This window comes from Chanodichthys erythropterus, chromosome 19 (assembly GCF_024489055.1).
Source record: "Chanodichthys erythropterus isolate Z2021 chromosome 19, ASM2448905v1, whole genome shotgun sequence".
NCBI classification, from domain to species: Eukaryota; Metazoa; Chordata; class Actinopteri; order Cypriniformes; family Xenocyprididae; genus Chanodichthys; species Chanodichthys erythropterus.
The window spans coordinates 28478727-28500704 of record NC_090239.1 but is presented as its reverse complement, the minus strand read 5'-3'; the positions used below and the strand labels follow the sequence as shown (position 1 = coordinate 28500704).

The 21978-nt window shown below is 35.4% G+C and overlaps 1 protein-coding gene across 2 annotated transcripts in view; it reads left to right on the top strand.

The window, feature by feature from the left end:
• The window catches only part of pcdh15b (protocadherin-related 15b), a 239673-nt gene that overhangs the window by 21800 nt on the left and 195895 nt on the right, over nucleotides 1–21978 (top strand). Inside the window, exons 2-3 of one of the 2 annotated variants that reach the window (XM_067368857.1) lie at nucleotides 982–996; nucleotides 1342–1407. In XM_067368857.1, the coding sequence (XP_067224958.1) occupies nucleotides 982–996; nucleotides 1342–1407 (81 nt within the window). The remainder of the gene's footprint in view (nucleotides 1–981; nucleotides 997–1341; nucleotides 1408–21978) is intronic. The other variant, XM_067368859.1, reaches the window with a different exon arrangement.

Sequence of the window (21978 nt, the reverse complement as noted above, 5' to 3'; positions counted from 1 at the left end):
TTCTTATCAATCTGTCATTTGATTTTAGAGTTAACGTTAAGGTTGTGGTTGGGGCTCTTGTCAGTCTTGTTAACCTGAGTTTAAGTCAAACTTTATGGCTGGGGTTGAGATAAAAAAAAAAGAAATAAAAAAAAAGAAACATTCTTACCAACTTTAAATTTTCATCTGTTTTTAGACTTTGAGTTAATGGTTAAGCTCAGGTGAAGGCATGTATGGTTATTTGTTTGAAAGTAGTTCTGTTCCAGGACAAACTAAAGATGTTGGTATGGGTACATTTTTCCCTTATTGGCAAAATCGTGGCCCATGTAATTTATGACCATGGATTTGCCAATTAGGACATTTTTTGGTTGGTTTTGGAACAAATTTATTTACGACTAATTGGATTTTAGGTTTGTAGTTATGGTTTAGTGTAGGGTATAGGGCTGGGATTTATGCTAGACTAACATTCAATTTCCCTCTGATTTTAGCAACCCAGGCAAAGTGGGAAAAAGTGTTTAGAAATTTCTAGAAATGTTTTGTGACATTTTCAAGTGCAATGTCCTATGCACTATAAGCATGTTCAAGTTTTTCCAAAACAGATTAACATAACAGATCTGGCAACATTTTATTAATATTTTTTCCTGAAGAAATATCTTCATTTCCTTCAACCGGTCGGATTTCAGGGTTAAATTTTTGGTTATGGTTTCTTACTATCCGACAAGAAATGTTCTTCCACTACAAACATACGATCTGGCAACACATACTACTTGGTAAATTCATGGACATCTTGAGGTCCACCAGAAAATAAATACTCAAATGAACAAAACTTGCTCTGCCCATGTATATGTCTCTACTCTTTGGTTATTTTCTCTGTCTTATCTCATGAGCATTGGAGGAAAATTTGATTTTGTGCTTCTTTTTCTTTTTTTCTTCTCTCTCAACACCTTTCTGTCACTCCATCTTTCTCCTGCTCTCTGCCGATGACACTATCTGTGACTCCAGACTGGCAGTATGAGGGTAAGACGATGCATTTTATCTTTATGTTACTCTTTTGTTCTCTCATCGGGCATGAGAGCACAACTCTATTAACCCTTCGCAACCCCAGTGGTAACAGCTCTCTTTATACACATAAAGAAATCATTTTGTAAATCTATCTTTGAGTTGTGGCCCCGCAGTCCCGGTAGTAGATAGGTTACAGTACTCGTAGATCTTTTTTTTATGTGCGGGTTGTGTGACTTAATGTGAGCTGAAATTGAAATGTCTTGTTTAGTATGAGTTACGTCGTGGTCTAGACTTGATGAAATTCTGATGTCTCTTTTTTCTGTTCCTGTTTTCCATTTACTCTGTGTCCTTGCTTTTCAGAGTGCAAGCTCTCCAGAACAGGCCCGCCTGCCACCATTGTAGCCATAGATGAGGAGAGCCCTAATGGTAAGGCTATATCGTTGGTTTATTTTTTTATCTGAATTTCATTGAACTAAAATGAAGGACAGTGAGTTTGAAAATGTGTGGTCAGAATTCAGATCAGCACTTGAATTTCGCCATGAAATTCAAGTCTGCCAATTTTTGGTTTGGCTCAGATTATCTGTGGTGGAAAATTCACTAGAAATGTATTGTGCATGCTCAATATTTTTTTTTGCTGATTCACCAAACAAATTATGGCAGTCAGGTAATGACACAAACTTGTTCATAAAAAAATGCACTGAATGCAATTGCACAGAGTAATTCCCGATCTTGCGGGTCTGTTTGGAACAGAGGTATGAAGAGTACCGGAAAACCATGCTTGACTAAAAGTACAGACACCTGACAGCAAAGTATCTGATTTTAACAGTACTTAAGTATTTTACTTGTGTTGAATGACGGCTAAAAGATACACTAGTCCTTGACACCTGAAAGACATGTCAGTGAAAATAAGAAACAGTTGATTTGTAAGATGAGAAATCATGTTTATTTTCTAAAATAAAAAAAATAAATAAAATAAATAAACACCTCAATATTGCAATAAATCAAGATCGACAGTCTCAGTTAAGCTCAAGTGCTCAAAAAGGCCATAAATAAACCAATATCCATCAAAAAGTTCTTGTCAATATAGCGGATAAGTAAAATGATGTTAAGTAAAAATAAAAAAAATAAAGGTCTACTTGCACTGGATGTGCTGGTTTAAGCCTCATCACAGGCTGCAGTCATGACCTCATCTCATAAACCAAACATCTGCGAATCACACTTACCAGCTAATGCACTCACATTCATGTAAAGTAGCCTTGTTGAAGTATGGGTGAGTAAAGGCAAAACACACAAGTCATAGTACCTTCAATGACCTTAGATGTTGATATTGCTTCTTTATAGCAGAAACAAGCTGCTGCAGAAAAAGTTTGGCGCTGTGTAAAATGTAATGTGTAATTGCATTACTCCTCACAAATGTATTGTAAAATGTACAGTTACTGGCTCAAAATTGTAGTCAAGTAGAGAGTAAAAGTTGCCAATATTTTTGATACTCAGTACAATTACAAAGTAGCCAAAAAGACACTTAAGTACAGTAACTAGATACATTTACTCAAATACTTTACACCTCTGTTTCGGAATGTTGGATTGTGGAAAATTCTGGTTCGAAAGCTCTTGATTTGATTTTGATTTAGTTTGGTTCAATTTAGGAATGCACCAATCATGATTTCATGGCCGATTCTAATTGCTTTTTTTTTTTTTTTACAAAAAAAAAAAGGTCTGATTCCGATACCAGTTACTTTTATTTCTTTTAAGTTTATTTGCACTATTACAGACTAAGGTGGCTTTAAACAAACAAACAAAAAAATGTCTTTAGCCATTTGAAATTAGAGGCTGCCATTGCATTTTAATCACAATCCAAACAAAGATGCTACAGACATGTAGCACGAGTTGTTTTTATTTAAATTAGATGGTATAATTTATAGATTTAAAGCTAAAACAATGGTCTGACAATAGCTTTGTGAAATTATTGTACATTAAACATACCTGCTCAAAATAAAAACAGCTGAAATACTGAATGAAAATGTAAATACACTCTCTGACAGTAGATGACACTTAAGCGGCAATATAGCGGCAATATAGCGGCAATATAGCGTTTCCTTGGTTACCTTTGTACACAAAGCAGCACTGCGCTTATAAACACTACTTTAATATAGGCTACCTTATGTAGCCCCACCCCTTTTCAGCACTGCGCTCGTTGAGTTCTGTTGTATTTCCACAGCATGAAGGTAAGATCTTATGTATTTATGAATTAACCTCTCGTTTTAAAATCTTTCCGGTGTACTGACATTTGTTAATACATCTGCTTTAAACATTACAATGCTCATGATAATCCACTTCAACAGCTAATTACTTTTCAACAGCGATGCTATAGAAATATGAATAGCTACCGATAAAACAGAAGTTCAAATATGATATTGTAAAGATGGCTGGTGCAAGGTCTAACTTATAGGCATTATATAGGTAAAAGGAAAAGAAAATGACATTGACATTTTTCTGAAGTCAGTTCCCTTCAGAGATACATGCAAATAAACTCCAACAACCAACTCAATATTTATTTTTTTCTTCCAATATCTGGTGAATCGCGAATAGTGATCTTGCAGTGCCTGGTACAATATATTCTCTGCTGCACCTGTGTGTTCTCCTCTCCTTTTTGTGTCCGTCTTCAGCATGTCCCATCTCTGGTCTGTTTACATTTCCAATTACATTTTGGGAATTGTTACAATACAGTTTTTTTGCAAGTCCGGAACAGAAATTGGCCAAAAAAAAAAAAAAAAAAAAGTCAGGTTGTTGCAGATTGTGTGTTTGGAGTAAAAAATAACTGGTTGACCAGTGAATCTGTATTTCAATTTTGATTCATTTAAATATATTTCAGTTACAATGCCCATTTTGCATATATGAAAGAAGTTCTCTCTCCTCTGGCCATCCATGCTATATTATATTGTATCATTGAAAGTAACTTGATATTCATTCAGTAACCACTTCAGTGACAGATTCAGTGAGTTCATTCAGTGAAGCATTAATCAGACTGAAATATGAAATTGAATGATTCATGAAAAGAACATGCTCAAAAGAGTCATTTGTGTGTAAATCAAACTACACTGACCACACAAGGACAACTCTATAGAAAGACCTGTTTTCTTATTTTGTTGTAATGGTCTTTTACATATAAAAGTGGCGTTGTTGTGCTGAAGAAAAATGCAAGTATTTACATATTACTCATGATACAGTGCAGAGGGTGCATGGCTGAACTTGATTGTAGGTGGTTAGTTAGCAAGAGGCAGATTGAAATACAACTCTCCTCTGCGGTTTCCCTTCGATATGCGCTAATTGACAATGATGGATGTGGACAGATTTGCTTGAATCCATTGGAGATCTTTTTTGGACAAAATGATGTGTTTATTGCACTGATGAAAGAAATTTTTGTTCTTCACACTTATCTAAGGCCTCCCATGGTGCTTCTCACCAGGGCGCAGATGCACAGATGGTGTACGTACTGAACGTACTGTTGCTACTTTGATGGGCTTTTTCAAGTCTTTCATCCTCTCTTCATCTGCTCTCTGTATCTGTGTGCTCAAATACTGAGGTGCTATAAGAAGGTTTCAGAAGAAGGTTGACAGCTACATCTACCTTTGAACATAATTGGAACAGCTTACAGGTGCGATAGAGGGTCAATACTTTTGCTGACCTCCTACCCAGATAACAGGGAACGTACTCAGAATGTTCTGGCAATATTCTCTCAAAGTTTTGAGCAAACATTCTTTCAGTAATTGGAATAGAAAGTTCGATCATAGCTATCTAGTCTTTAATAATGTTCTCAAAATGTTAGCATAAAAAAGTTATTAATATATCATTCACGTAACTTTTTTTGGGTTGGATGTTTTGTTTAATACTTGTTTCTGAACATTCAGAGAACAATCAAAATTGTCACTCCTATAATGTTTGCAAAATAATAAAGTGGAATTAACGTTCCCCCCCCCCCCCCCCCCCCAAAAAAAAAATAAATAAAAAAAATAAAAAAAATAAATATATATATATATAGATATATATATATTTATATATATATATATATATATATATATATATATATATATATATATAAAAATGCTGCATGTCATTTTTTTTTACTTTACTAAAGCATGAAAATACCACAATATGTTTACAGATATTTGTGAAGTTCATAATGAAGAAAATAATTTTGATTTCATGATTTAACAAATCATCATAGCCTACTTTTGCATATTTTAAATAATATTTTGGTATTCAAAGTGGTACTACCCTTTGGTGTGAGCTCTTTAAGTTCCTATATTTGCATTGCAAAAAGTCTTATAACTTTGACAGTTTCGGTCTGTGTTTTCTGATGTTTGGAGATCATCTCAGAGTACAATTGTATTTTAGTATGAGTGAATCTTTTCTCTCTGTTTGTCTTTAATACCATATCACAGCACACATAGATGAAATAATTGAGCTTTTGTTCAGAAGTTGGAGAAGTGTTTGCTTGGTCAAATTAAGGAAAATGTCTTCTCTTAGGCTTATTTCAGAGCTTCTATAACTTGGCAGGATTTGTGGTAATCTCCCGTTTGCAATTTACCTTGAAATTTCTCTCCTACAGCTGTGAATCTCTATGCAATTATTAGAGTAAAGAATAATCATATTCATCCACGAGTATTATCCTCCTTAATGTATGCAATGCGATGCTGCCTTTACCCCAAATTACAGATAATATGCTGTTTTCCTCCATTTTCACTCAATTCATCCTCCCGTCTTTGAGATCAACACATTACCTTTAAAACCCCTTGAAAGCTACGCCACATCATGGATCATCATTTTGGATTAAAATATCTCAACTTTGGAAAGCTCAAACTGTAATTAAAGTTGTCACAGAGAAATAGTGATAACTGTTTTTAGATGTAAAATGTTTTCTCTCTCTTTCCTTCTCTTTGTCTTTTGTTTAATCCACTTAGTCACACTTTACAATACATGTTTATAATCACAATAGTTACATGGGCAAGTGCTGAGTAAAAATATTAAATAGCATCTGTCTAGTTTTGGAATTTTCAAGCTGATAGCTGTAGAGGTGGTGCATTGAAGGGAAATAATTAAGAGAAACAACTTAACCCCGGTTTTAGAGACAAGGCTTAAGCTAGTCCTAGACTAAAATGCTTTTGAGCTGTTTTAACTGAAAGCAACTTGCACTGACATATCTTAAAATAAGTCAGTGCCATTGTTTTGTCTCAACATTCAAACCAGTAATGTTTTTTATGTTGTTGTTGTTTTTTTGTTTTTTCTAGGGCACATTTATAAAAACTACTTAAATGCCATAATTGAACTAAGGCCTATTCCTGGCTTAGTCTAAACCCTGTCTGTGAAACTAGGCCTAAGCATGCTTTTTATTTATGCTACTGGAAAGGCTGCGTGTTCTCATTTTGCATTTTTTGATCGTTAGTCAATGTAAATGTCCATTATTGGCCATTTTGTCACATCTCACCAGTTTTATTTTTCTCACACCATGAGTAAAAATGAGTAAAGTTTTATACACAGATTTTGCAAATACTCTGCAATCCATTCCATTTGTTGTGCTTTATCCAGAACACAAAACATAATTAGGGTTCTGGTGGACCCTAATTATGCAGGTTCTAAATATATGTATGAATGAATTATTAATTCATAAATTTCATTACTTTTTTTTTGTGATTCACACCATACAACATTTTTAAACCCTGAAATAACCTTGTTTTTGATGATATTTGGAAAGTTTCATAACCCTGGCATTTTTACATTATGCACTCAAATTATCATTAGTCTACATGTTAGTCAGTTGGAGTTTTAAATATTGAATTTAGATGTATTACAACTGAGCATGACTCATTCCAGACTGTGAGATTTCAAACCTTCTATACCCCTAGACTTATGGGGACGTAACAACGACCATTTCTCCGATTGTTGCTGTTATTGTACTTATCTGTGAATTAAATATTCATGACTTGTGTATGAAACTACTCACACGCCAGTGCATTTCAATCAAGATCTGAATGTCTGGAATGTCCCTGCAATTGCAGGGAAATTCATCTAAATGAAATAAACGATTTTTCCAATGGCAGGAAAGAAATCAAACTGTAACCTCAAGGACGATTCCACTTGTCTCAGCAATTTCTTCAAATGGCTGGAGTTATGATACTGAATAGCCTTCTACTGAAAAAACGAACAAGAGCCTCTCACCATTATTTAGTCCTCTAAGGCATGGAAGACCATTACACTTTTATCATTATTACATTAGCACCTCATTATTGTTCTTGTGCTCCTTTTTACAGTGAATGTGAGGTATCGGGGGTGAGGACCCTGGTGTCGATCGAGTGTATGTTGCAGGTTACCGCATTGGTTGCAGGATAGATTAATTGTCAGAAATCAACAAAGTTGGTAGCCCAGCGGATGACCAAGACAAGCCTGGTTTAGCATCCCCTCAAGTTTCCACAATAGCGAAGAAGACAAAGGTGGAAAGCTTGGATTAGTAGGTAATTATTGCTACGTTTGAGTGACAGTTGGGCGGTTGGATGGAAAGGCTATTGATCTAGGCAAGATGAGTCTTGAAAAAGTGTGGGAATTTGGTGTCAAGGTAGAGGTGGATTTGTTGGAGGCTTTTGAGGACTCTTGAAAATAAACTGACCTGATGTCTGACTGCAAGGATGAAGGGTGGAAGGGCATCCATTTATATACTGACATTCGACATGTCTTGCATCAACTCATCATCTTCATCTGACCGTGCTCTCCTCTGGCTCTTGTTAAACGTCCCACATGCTCTCTGATCATCCTCTCTGAGTCCAATTAGAGCCACCAAACTGACCGAAGCGACCCTTGCTTGATGATTAGATTTGATCATACTTCAGCCAACTCTGTCAATTAGTAGGTTGCATTTGATATGAGTTATTAGTTTAATCCTCATCTTTAAATTAGGACGAGCATTCATTTCTGTTTTTGAAAAGGTGTTTTCTTGTCTCCCAGACCTACTGAGCTGCTCAAAGTCTGTCTTGAACATCAATTATATGCCAGTGGTTCTCAAACTGGGGGCCAGGGCCCACTAGAGGTGGGAGATATGTTGCTCAGTAGCCTCAAACTTGAACCTGTGTTCTGTGTTTCATTAAAATCGATTATTTTCCGATTAGTCAATTAATCTACATATTATTATTATTATTATTATTTATTTTTTACTGTTAATTGATTATTTTCTAGTTAGTCGATTAATCCTTTAGTTAACTTACCAATAAATTACTACAACTTCTCCCATTAATCTTTACATATTTTATTCACAAATACAGTGCCGAGAATTAAAAGGCATCTATCAGTAACACAAATGTCTGTGATGTTCCCAGCCACTGTTTCGGATTAGCAACAACATTCACTTATGGGTGTGAGTCTAGAAATGTTTTGATCATTCTGCAGATTAAAGTAGCTGCTTGAATACATATAACATATAATAATAATACCCATTATTACAACCACTAGCTGTAAATATTATATACTGCACCACCTTTAAATATTCAGCAAGAGCTTTAAATGCTGTAAAAAAAAAAAAAAAAAAAAAAAAAAAAAAAGCTCCGGATGAACTTGGATGAACGCAACTCATTTTTTCTGTCTCTGTGAGTAAACTAATCTACTTAAAGGCCTGTTCTCACCAACGATGATAAATATAACAATAAAAAATATAGTTTTAAAAATCAATGTGAATTTAGCAGAGTCCACACAAAAACTATAACAATAACAACACAGAGGAATTGGAATCACTTTCAGAACAATTTTTTTCCAGCTGATGAACGCTTGAGCATTTAAAGTGGCAGACAACAAAATTGCATTGCATACTTATAGTAAACAATTTTTTTGTGTGTTATGTGAATGTTAATATGTTATTGTCATAGTTATGTCACATAACTGCTCAGAGACGCAAAAGTTGAGGATCCAAATGTGGTTTATTAGGGTAATCCACAGATGTAACCTCCAAAACAGGCAAGAGGTCAAAACATAGGCAAACAGTCCAAAACAAACATCAGGCAGGAATCTCAGGCAAACCAGAAAACAACAAAACCATGAGCATGAGAAAACCAAAGACAGAACACTCATAAATGCAGCACATGACACATGCAAGACTTTGCAGAGAACGTTGCTTATAAAGACAGAGTTAAAGGGTTAGTTCACCCTAAAATGAAATTTCTGTCATTAATTATTCACCCTCATGTTGTTCCACACCCGTAAGACCTTTGTTTATCTTCGGAACACAAATTACGATTTTTTTTTTTTTTTTATTTTTTTTTATGAAATCCGAGAGGTTTTTATGTCCCATTTGTATGCCATGTCATCTGCTGTTGTTGGTCCACTGTGTTTTCTGAGGTCCAAGGTCAACGCAGCCATATCCCAGGAAGTTTTAGAGCACTTCATGCTTCCTGCTGCTGACCAACTTTATGGAGATTCAGATTTCATTTTCCAACAGGACTTGGCACCTGCACACAGTGCCAAAGCTACCAGTACCTGGTTTAAGGACCAAGGTATCCCTGTTCTTGATTGGCCAGCAAACTCGCCTGACCTTAACCCCATAGAAAATCTATGGGGTATTGTGAAGAGGAAGATGCGATATGCCAGACCCAACAATGCAGAAGAGCTGAAGGCCACTATCAGAGCAACTTGGGCTCTCATAACACGTGAGCAGTGCCACAGACTGATCGACTCCATGCCACGCCGCATTGCTGTGGTAATTCAGGCAAAAGGAGCCCCAACTAAGAATTGAGTGCTGTACATGCTCATACTTTTCATGTTCATACTTTTCAGTTGGCCAAGATTTCTAAAAATCCTTTCTTTGTATTGGTCTTAAGTAATATTCTAATTTTCTGAGATACTGAATTTGGGATTTTCATTAGTTGTCAGTTATAATCATCAAAATTAAAAGAAATAAACATTTGAAATATATCAGTCTGTGTGTAATGAATGAATATAATAAATAAGTTAAACTTTTTGAACGGAATTAGTGAAATAAATCAACTTTTTGATGATATTCTAATTATATGACCAGCACCTGTAGTCCATGACTGAATAGCAGAGGTCTGGGAAGGAGTGCCCTCTGATGGCTGTCCTGGGCACACTAGCTGGTGACATTGACATTGCACACTACTGTGACACTAGTGTTCTTGATGTGCAAGGTCTTAAAGGTCCCGTTTTTCGTGTTTTTTTGAAGCTTTGATTGTGTTTATAGTGTGCAATATAACATGTGTTCATGTTTCGCGTGTAAAAAAACACAGTATTTTTCACATAATTTACTTATCTGTATACGGCTGTTTCCACTGTCATAAAAACAGGCTGATGACTTCCTTGTTCTATGAAGTCCCTCCTTCAGAAATACGTAACGAGTTCTGATTGTGCCAGGATGTGCGGGATGAAAATAATACCGTTTCGAGGACATGGCGACAAACACACTCTACAAACGCAACTCTTGCTCTTCTCCGTGGGAGCGCAACAAGACCACGCCCCCTTTTTTGTGTATTCCTGTGGGCGGAGGTCAGTCAAAAAACTGTTTTAGTGACGTCATTAAAGAAGGAAGTAGAGGGATGTAGTCCAAACTGGCCGTTCGATGTAGGTGACTTCTGTTAAATAAAATATCTCGCTTGGCATTGAACTTTGAGCTTTAAAATTTTACAGATTTTATTTATACTCTAACAACAACATTACACACTAACTAAAGTTTGAAACATGGGATCACGAAGAACGGGACCTTTAACACAAGACTAAAGATTGTACAGTTCAGTGTGGCTCTTGCGTCTTGTGGCAGGCAACAAGTTGTCCAGCGTGGTTCTATTTATACGCTGCAGTTGTAAGACCTGAAAATTTGTCAGTTTGGCTTCCAGAATGCTGTTTTCACAGTTGTAATAAAACCAAAATGCAGCATCGCCATGCTAGGTATTAACATCTGCTCTATGGAGTCTTCTTTAGTGTGAAACATGACAGGGATTGAGGATGAACATAAACAGTGCGACACATTGTACGCAAATCAACGCATTTATATAATCAGCATCATTGATTACGTCAGCATGTTGTTTCGGTCCTAGTCCCAGCTAGATTCAGTGTTTCCCCCCAGTGTGGAGCATATCTTGGCACCAGACCTCCTCCTTCCCCACATTCATTTCATCTAATGACAACCTGCCAAGCCATATATAGGTTTATAGGGGAAATAAGCCTGTCTCAGCAGCTAGAGTCCTTCCCAAAACCACTTCATCACTAGGGTTTGCATGGCCTCTTATATTTTACTAGCTGACTATTCATCCAGAAATGCACTAATCGACAAGTCAATGTAAACTGTAGACCCCCAAATTTTTTGGTCTTACATTTCAACATTTCTCTACTACACATTTTTTGTTTGCACTGTTATGTAACATTTGCAGTCTGAGAGGCGTATTATGCAATTTTCAGGTAAGATCTGTTTTGGTCTTGGGTTACAGAGGTACTGATGTGATGGTAGAGGTAAACAATTCTTGAAGACTGCTTGCGTGGTTTGGAGGACAAAGACTATTGTTGACATGGGTCAGCCAGTGTGGTCACAGAGAAATTGTTCCATAAGTCACTATTTCTGGCTCCAGCAATGTGCAACAGGGAATTTTATCTGTATAATATATGACTACAGTGAAGTAAACAACACGTAGGTACTTGAAATGTGTTAATATAAACGTTTATATTATATTATATTATAGTGGTTTCCCATTAATTACAGTTTAATTTATCCTGCCACAGTTTCATAATGAACCAAAAACACTTTCATAAAATTTTTTGCAGAAGTGTGTTTGCTTAGTGTGTTTATCAAATTGCAAAAGGCTGCAATTTAATTAAGCGTTAATAATAGAACAACAGGAAATGGAAAATGGAAAACCACTCCTTTCCTGATAAAGAAAAAAAAAAAAAATGAACTTGATATTCAAATTCAATAAATGCAACAGCTGAATGTAACATTTTTGTAACACATCAAGCCAAGCATGTTAGTCTGTGAGTAACGTAATTTATTTAAGCCATGAAACAAATTTCATTCCATAATATAAGTATAATGAACCAGCGCATAGTACATCCCTGACACGTTATCACGTCCATCAAAAACTTATGCTGACTGTCAGTTGGAATATTAGAACTAAAAAAATTGAATCACTGAATACGTGACGGCTAAGAAATAAATAATTATTACCTCATGATCCATCTGTTTTCAAATCCACATCATTTGAATATCACAACATTGTTGTCTGTCTAAAAATAATGTGCACAATACATTACATGCACATGCACAATACATCATTTCCTGAAAAACCCACACTACCGGATGTTTTGAATATGTAATTGCTTTCTGAGAAGGGGAGAAAATGGCGGCCTGATCGGCTTCAACGTAATGTCATTCAGAGATGATAACACACATAATACGTAACGCACGTGAGTATAAATTTGTTCTTCACTCGCTAAAATTGAATCGGAATGATCAGGGAACTGAGTGAAATACTTCACACTACATGCTAAAGAGAATAAATGACAATCCAACTGAAAAACCTGGCTGGGTTAGTGAACATCGTTCAACGTGTTGTATGTTAAATTTTGACAGACAAAAAAGATCAGTCAAGAATTAGTCAAGAAAATTATTGAAATCAGGAATGTCAGAATGCATAAAATTCTTTTATGCATGAACTGTGCATTCTGACATTTCTGATTTCAATAATTTTCTTGACTAATTCTTGACTGATCTTTTTTTTTTTTCATAATTTAGGCAAAAGATGAACTGGTAAATGAGATGAGATGAGTCCCTGTAGTCGTCTAATATGACTTTCAAATGCCGATGTAAGATTTAGGAACTTGGCAGGTGATTTTTATAAAATGTAGTTTGATCTTCTCAGTTGTTTAAAGGCAATATTAACGCAATTTTCAAATTTGATAAACAGTTGTTTAATTTTCCAATAAAAGATTATACATTTTTACATGATGTGTTACATTTAATTACCCTTTAGCAGATTTTGACTCATATATTCTTTCGCATTGTACGTTTCGAAGCTGTGTTCAAGCAAACAGCTCATGGTGTTTTCAGAGCTGATGAACTCCATCTTTGCATGTGCTGTGAGTTTAACATGCATTTAAGAACCCAGCATGCACTCATTACACTTTATTTTTACAGTTATATATTTTCCAGTATCTTTTGTGGAGGAATGATTACAGCATTTCACTAGATTTGTAACACGATGGCTTTGTAATCCCCTGTTCATTTAAATATATTTTACTGTGCAGTTGCAGCACAGTTGTAATACTTTCTTAGGATTAATAATAATAATAAATAAATAAATTATTTATTTTCCTAAAAACACACCATTGTACATGTATTGTAATGTCCATATGGTCACTGAAAATGGGTTTGGCACTCTTAAAGGGGTCATGAACTGTGTTGTTTTATTGTTTTATAATGTTTTCTGGGGTGCACTTACAGTGTTAGTATGCATAGTAAGCATAATTTAGAAATAAAAGGCATTTTTGCTTCCCTGATTTTAGCCCTCTTATTTGAACGCTCTGTTTTAAGGAACGTGTCTACTGTGAGACTTCAGTGTAAATGCCCACTGCTGTGATTGGCTAACATCTTTCCATTTGAAATAGCCAACTTATTCCTCTCTCTTTTAGCACGTTTTTACTATTACAGCTCTCAAGGTGAACTAATCAAGAAAAGTGCTGCATTACATTTAGATCTATGGCATTATATTTATATTGTGGCATGAAAGGTTGCAGTGATGAACAGCCGATCACAGACATGCTGTCAATTTCTGCACACCAACAAATGCTTTCATCGTCACTAGCAGTGCAAACACGATATGACTAAGAGATTTGTTGAATGAAACGGGAGTTTTGGTGCGTTTCCAGAACTCAGTCACTGATAAACTCACGCTGTTTGATTGACAGCTCGAACGATTGCAAAGGGAGCGTTCCTTGATCGCTTTCTTTATATAATTGAATCACTGTTTAAATGATAAGAGATAATTTTCATTCTACTAAGAGAAACAATGTGAAGTTGACCATTTAGTCACTGGTTTGATTTACTGACACATAGACAAAGAACATATGACTGCATGAATCATCACATATCAGATCAGGCATTAGAATTAAAGGTGCCCTCGAATGAAAAATTGAATTTACCTCGGCATAGTTGTATAACAAGAGTTCAGTACATGGAATGACATACAGTGAGTCTCAAACTCCATTGTTTCCTCCTCCTTATATAAATCTCATTTGTTTAAAAGAACTCCGAGGAACAGGCGAATCTCAACATAACACCGACTGTTAAGTAACAGTCGGGATCATTAATATGTACGCCCCCAATATTTGCATAATGCCAGCCCATGTTCACATTATGAAAGGCAGAACGTCTGGATCTGTGCACAGCTGAATCATCAGACTAGGTAAGCAAGCAAAAACAATAACGAAAAATGTCAGATGGAGCAATAATAACTGACATGATCCATGATATCATGGTGTTTTTAGTGATATTTGTAAATTGTCTTTCTAAATGTTTTGTTAACATGTTGCTAATGTGCTGTTAAATGTGGTTAAAGTTACCATCATTTCTTACTGTATTTACGGAGACAAGAGCCGTCGCTATTTTCATTTTTAAACACTTGCAGTCTGTATAATGCATAAACACAACTTCATTCTTTATAAATCTCTTCAACAGTGTAGCATTCAGTGTAGTATTCATTCAGAATCAAATGTAAATAATATAACAGTATACAATACTCACATAATCCGATACATGCATGCCGCATGCATGACGAACACTTTGTAAAGATCCATTTTGAGGGTTATATTAGCTGTGTGAACTTTGTTTAGGCACTGTTTAAGGCAAGCGCGAGCTCCATGGGCGGAAAGCACGAGATTTAAAGGGGCTGCACAGCATAAATCGGCTCATATTTAATGATGCCCCAAAATAGGCAGTTGAAAAAAATGAATTAAAAAACAAATCTATGGGGAATTTTGAGCTGAAACTTCACAGACACATTCAGGAGACACCTTAGACTTATATTACATCTTGTAAAAAAATGTTCAATGGCACCTTTATCACAGTTACTTACATGTTGTTGCATTACTGTCAAGTCCATATTGTAAAAGTCTGTTTGCAAAGCCTGTGCTGAAATACGATTGATTTACCAAAGAATCCACAGTGAAAAACCGAATAGAAATAAACAAAGCAATCACATTGTTGAAAATAAATATGCATATTCCTAGCATAAAGATCCTTTGAACGGTAATGTTATTTTTGTCCTGTTGTATTGCTCTTCTCTCCTCCTCATCTAACTAACACGCCAGTGGGCGGGGCTAATGTTGCAATGATGAAGTAGGCATTGATTTCTTCACCTCATAGATTTGGCACATTCCAGGATCAGTCGTTTGCTGGGCCTGGTGTCAACAAAAGCTTTTATTTGACTAACAAGGAAGTTTTCAGTTCTGAAACTTACAGGATATTCTTATAGTACAATAACCTCTTATATATCAAAAGCTCAAGGAAAAGTTGATTTCTCAATTCATGAATTTTGCTGTCAGATTGCACCTGGGTTGTTTTCCCTAGGATTTCCCATACAAGACATTCTCATTGGTTAGGTTAATCAATATAAGCCTTTTACCCTTTTTTTTTATTTTTTTTTGCTGTGTATATGTGACATTGGAGAACTAAGACAAATGAAAAGCAGCATTTTTGTTCGAGCACACTGGGTAACATAAAACTGCCTCTAGGGGTCAAGGCTATTTAGCATCTTCTCCACTTCACATCCCAGCAAAAAAGTGGAGGATGTTTTTCTTATTTTATTTCACAAAAAGACAACAGTTTCAGCTTACTAACGTTTCAGAAATAAATCCTTGCAGTCACAACTCAAGAAGCTGTGGAAGTACAAACAAAATAGGAATTCTGAGTTATGATTTCCATGTTTTTGTTATAAGTAGGGAATTGAAGAACAGAGTTTGCTGTGCAGCTTTGTTAGGACTTTGGAGATGGTTTAGTATGTCTTTGATCTTGACTGTTATGACAGGTTTAGTTGATTCACAACTAACTCTGGATTCTTGCATACATGTTTATCTGCCCTACTGTGCTAAATCTTCTGGATGCTTCACAAACAGTATATTGGTAAAGACAAGCATTACAGTCTTTATGTCCATTCTTTGTATGAATACAAATTGTGCCAAATGAGAATGAATATGAGCTAACAGACGTTTTAAAACTAGATAGTTCACTCAGAAATGAAAATTTGGTCATAATTTACTCACCCTCAATTTGCCCCAAATCTGAATGAGTTTCTTTCTTCTGTTGAACACAAAAGAGGAAATTTTAAAGAATGTTGGTAACCAGACAGTTGACGGTAACCATTGACTTCCACGGAGAAACAAAAAAAAATACTATAGAAGTCAATGGCAACTGTTTGGTATCCAACATTCTTCAAAATATCTTCTTTTGTGTTTAACAGAAGAAAGAAACTTGTACAGGTTTGGGACTGAGGGTTAGTAAATGATGACAGAATTTCCATAAATTCAGCCTTCAAGTGAAGTTAAAAATATAAATAGTTTAAAATAAGTTCCCAGCAATTAAATGACTGAAGTGAAGTCATAAAGTATGCATACATATACAAAGTATGCATATTATAGTCAACAAATAATAAGTTAATCACTCACCTTACATGGTTTGTTTTATGCAACATAAGTATTTTAGTTAGAAGCCATACATATCTAAATTATAGCAATGAAGCAATGTTAAAATATGTAATAACATATAATAAAGTATTTTTCAGAATTTGTTGAGATCCCAACCCTAAGTATGAGCAATAGCAACTAAAGCTGGTATTATGTTTAAGTATTTCTTCTTATATTCATATTTGACATTTCTGTCAGAATTGTGGAGAACGTTAAAGGTTTGAGAGCTGTACGATACTTGTGTGTGTATATATATATATATATTGACTATGCCATCACTGACATGGACCCTTCCTCCTTCAGTGCATTTACTGTCAAACAGCAAACTCCACTCTCTGACCATAACCAAACTAACATCTATATCAAAACTCATCACACACCAGAACAAAACAGGCTGGAAACCTGCAAAATGTATCAGGTCCAGGAGAGATACAAATGGGCTCCAGACAGCCCAGACAAATTTATCCAAGCCCTCAATTCGGAAGAACTACAAAATTTAATAAATACATTCATTAATAAGAAATTTGAAACAACTAAAGATGGTGTTAATTTGGCTACAAATGAAATAAATTACATATTTAAAAAAGCAGCACATAAAAGTGAATTGAAAAAGAAAGGCAAAAAATATACTAAAAATACCCCAAAAGATGACAAATGGTTTGACTCAGACTGCAAAACACTAAGGAAACAACTTAGAAAATTATCAAATTTGAAACATAAAGAACCAAAAAACACAGACATCAGAACTGAATACTGTTCAAAACTAAAACTATACAAAGACAAAATTAGAGTGAAAAAGCAACACCATCTCAACAAAAGTTTACAGGAAATAGAAAATTCAATAAATCAGAATCAGTTCTGGGATATGTGGAATAATCTAAGCACAGCAAAACCACAAGACCTACCAATACAAGATGGAGAAATCTGGACAAAACATTTTGAAAATTTATATAAAGAAATCCCACCAAAACAACTCAATGACAATTATAATCTGATCAACCAAAATCTACAAATTTATGAAGACACAATTAAAAATAATCAAAATCCACTCGACTTCCCAATTACACATGAAGAATTAACAAATAAACTCAAAAGCCAAAAATGTAAGAAATCTTGTGGTGCTGACAGCATTCTGGGTGAAATGCTGAAACACAGCACACCTGAGCTGCAGACGGCTGTGCTCAAATTATTCAACATTGTACTTAGTTCGGGCTGTTTGCCTGACATCTGGAGCCAAGGACTTATTACCCCAATTCATAAGACTGGGAATAAATTGGACCCTAATAATTTCAGAGGCATTTGTGTGAGCAGTAATCTGGGGAAGTTATTTAGCAGTATTTTAAAAAATAGAATTGTAAACTTCCTTACCGAACACAATGTCCTGAGTCCGAGTCAGATTGGCTTCCTTCCAAATCACAGAACTACTGACCACATTTACACCCTACACACCCTAATCAATAAACACGTAAAACAGACCAAAAACAGGAAAATATTTGCATGCTTTGTCGATTTCAAAAAAGCATTTGATTCTATTTGGCACGACGGATTATATTACAGACTTTTACAAAGCGGTGTAGGGGGTAAAGCTTACGACATTATTAAATGTATTCGAACAACAAATGTGCAATACGGATTGGCAACAAACATACAGAATTCTTCACCCAGAAGACAGGAGTATGGCAGGGCTGTAGCCTGAGTCCAACGCTGTTCAACATTTACATTAACGAACTAGCGGTGCAGCTGGAACGGTCTACAGCTCCCGGACTCACTCTACAAGACAAGAACATCAAGCTCTTGCTGTATGCAGATGATCTGGTGCTGCTGTCACCCACTGCACAGGGACTACAGCAGCACCTGGACCTGCTGGACGACTACTGCCAGAACTGGGCCCTGGCAGTAAACCTCAAGAAGACCAACGTTATGGTCTTCCAGAAAAAGCCCAGATGTCAGGAACACAGATACCAGTTCAGTCTAGGCAGCACCGCCCTAGAACACACGATGCAGTACACTTACCTCGGTCTGATAATCACTACATCGGGGAGTTTCAGTATGGCAGTGAATGCTCTCAAAGATAAAGCTCGAAGAGCTCTATACGCCATCAAGAAAAGATTCCAAAACATTGATTTACCAATTCCAATCTGGTGTAAAATCTTTGATAGTGTCATTCAGCCCATTGCGCTGTATGGAAGTGAGGTTTGGGGTCCACTCAGTGATCAGAGCTACACTAGATGGGACAGACATCCAACAGAAGCCCTACACACAGAATTCTGTAAAATGATCCTAAAATTACAAAGAAGAACACCCAATAATGCATGTAGGGCAGAATTAGGCCGATTCCCATTGATTATTAATATGCAAAAAAGATCCCTCAAATTCTGGATGCATCTAAAATCAAGTCCCACAGAATCGCTACAATTTAAAGCATTACAAACCCAAGAACTGAACCCTGAAAAGAGTCCCCTCAGTCAGCTGGTTCTGAGACTTACTAACCTGACTAACTCTACTAACACTAACCAGTCTCAGACCAGCACTGCTTCTCCAAACATCAAAATAAACCAAATCTTCAAACAATCTAAAAATACATATCTGGAACATTGGGATGAGAAAACTAAAACACAAAGTAAATTACAATTCTATCGAACACTGAAATCAAATTATGAATTAGAAGAATATCTCCAAAGTGTCAAAGACACAAAGCAGAGACGGATCCTGACCAAATACAGGCTCAGTGAGCCATCGAGACCGGCAGACACAGAAAGAGCTGGCTACCCAGAGAGCAAAGGGTGTGTGTTCACTGCAGGACAGGAGAGATCGAGACAGAGATGCACTTCCTCCTTCACTGTCACAAATACATATCAATTAGAGATCTCTACTTCACCAAATTCAGTAACATAATGAAGAACTTTACAGCCATGACTGAAGTAGAACAAATAAAGTTAATATTAGGAGAGGGACAGACAGCAGCACTGGCTGCGAGATACGTGTGGACGTGTCACAGCCTGAGAGACAGCAGGTGAATGTATGTAATGTGTGTCTGACCTCAGTGTGTTTCCCTACCGTCCACCACAGTGACCCTCCGTACATGTGTGTGTGTGTATTTGTTTAACCACTGTGGTAACAAATGTTCAGACATGTTCTATTGTGTTACACTGTTAATTTAAGTTTAAGTTATGTTGTAATATTTGATAGCATTATAATATTTTATATTTTCTTCTATTATACAGATGTTTTTATTATTGTTATATGTATGCTTTGGCAATATTGTATTATTTACAGTCATGCCAATAAAGCAATTTTGAATTTGAATTTGAATATATATGTATATATATATATATATATATATATATATATATATATATATATATATATATATATATATATATATATATATATATATATATATATATATATATATATATATATATATATATATATATATATATATATATATATATATATATATTGAACATATAATAAACATTGTTCTGCAGTGTTATTCATCTTTCATTTTGTCTATTGAAAATTCACACAGAAAAATATATTACAGTTCCATAACAATCCCCCACTGAGATGATTATCTCATAACAAATGTATTATTTATAAAAAATAAATAAATGAACTGCTATTTCTAAATTTTAAATGTAAGTGTATGAGCAAAATTCACAATGTATTGACTAAGATATCATATTGTACTACATAAACATTATGGAACATCCTAGCCTTCAGAATGTCTGTCATTCATCAAAGTGTTTCTGAGCCACCGCATCCGTTCTAAAAAGGAAAAAGCTGACCCTTTTGTTAAGCTAAGGGTCAGTTGCACCAAGATAATTGATTCTGACCTCACTGGGCATCATTATCCTCTTACAGCCATACCAAAGGATGACGACTTTAGCCTGGCATTAACTTTAGAATTGAAATAGATTTGGCTTTGCATGGTAGAGACATGTCTCTTTCCATGTTTATTAATACAGAATTATAAAAATATTATTTCCATATTACTAGTGATTTTTTTTTTTTTACACTCAGAATACAGACTGTTTGTAATATTAATGTTGTATTTAAATTATTTCATACATTTTTTTTTTCCTTTATTAAATTAAATTAACAGTTACTCTGGGTTATGTGTTACTGTAGGTTACCAGGGTAACTAATAACCTAGTTACCAAGGGCTAACACATGACTCTGTTCGAATTAAGCCTTGTTTAAGCCTTGACGTATTCACTCTGGTGTGAGCTGCTGAAAGGCAGTAGTGCAGAGAACGTATCCGATGAACCAACTAGAAGCAGTTTGACAATTGAAAACATTTTCCAAAGTCAAATAAAATATTAATTTCCTTCTAGTAAATGATCATGTACAAGAGGTAAACCAAAAAACAAAAAGTATCAAACACTAGCAAGTATCCAGTATTGAGGGTAATATATTACAAACAATGTGAGTTACATAATCAGATTGCATTTTTTCTAGTAACTTGTAAATAATGCATTACTTTTCAATTTACAACCAAATGATTGAGTTACTTTTTCAGATAACACAAGCTAATTTGTTTTCCCATTTATTGACTGACACCTCTTCTGTCTCCATGTTGAGAGAATTGTGTAGTAAGATGAAGAGGTGTTGTGTGCGCTGTGTAAACATGATGCTTACTGTAGTTCAAGAATAAATGTGAGCATGCGTTTTCTCATCTCACTTACACAAAGACATATTGAGTATTCTTCAAAATAAATAAAAAAGTGAAATGCAAGCTCAGAATATTACACGAACCTGCAATAATTAAATATGTTAAATTACACAAACATATAAATTACACATGTATTTAATCTCACATTATAAACTAATGTCTTTGCTGATGACCTTTGAAAGTGAAAGTGATGGACATGTGGCCAGTGGGAAGTTCACCCATCCAAGTGCACACACACAGCACAGTAGTGTAAACTTCTGCCCCATTGATGATCCAGTTCAACCATACTAATAAGCAAAAAAGACTTAGATAAAACACATTTGTGTTTATTTATTTATTTATTTTTTTATTGCTACAAAGCAAGAGTGTTGAATTTTCTTCTCCTGCGTCCTATTTTTCTGTAATCCAGAATGGCAGCACATTTGAAAGGTTTGTTTAAGCTGCGCCCTCTACTGTACAGTCATGGATTTGCATTTCCTTCAGCCTGAGGTGTATTCATTTCACTTTTGGTGTGAATAGGATTTTCTTGTTAGTAAAAAACAAGAAGAGCCCAACAAAACAAACAAGAAAGCCCAGCCCTGGTGAGAAAAAGTAACGCATAAGTA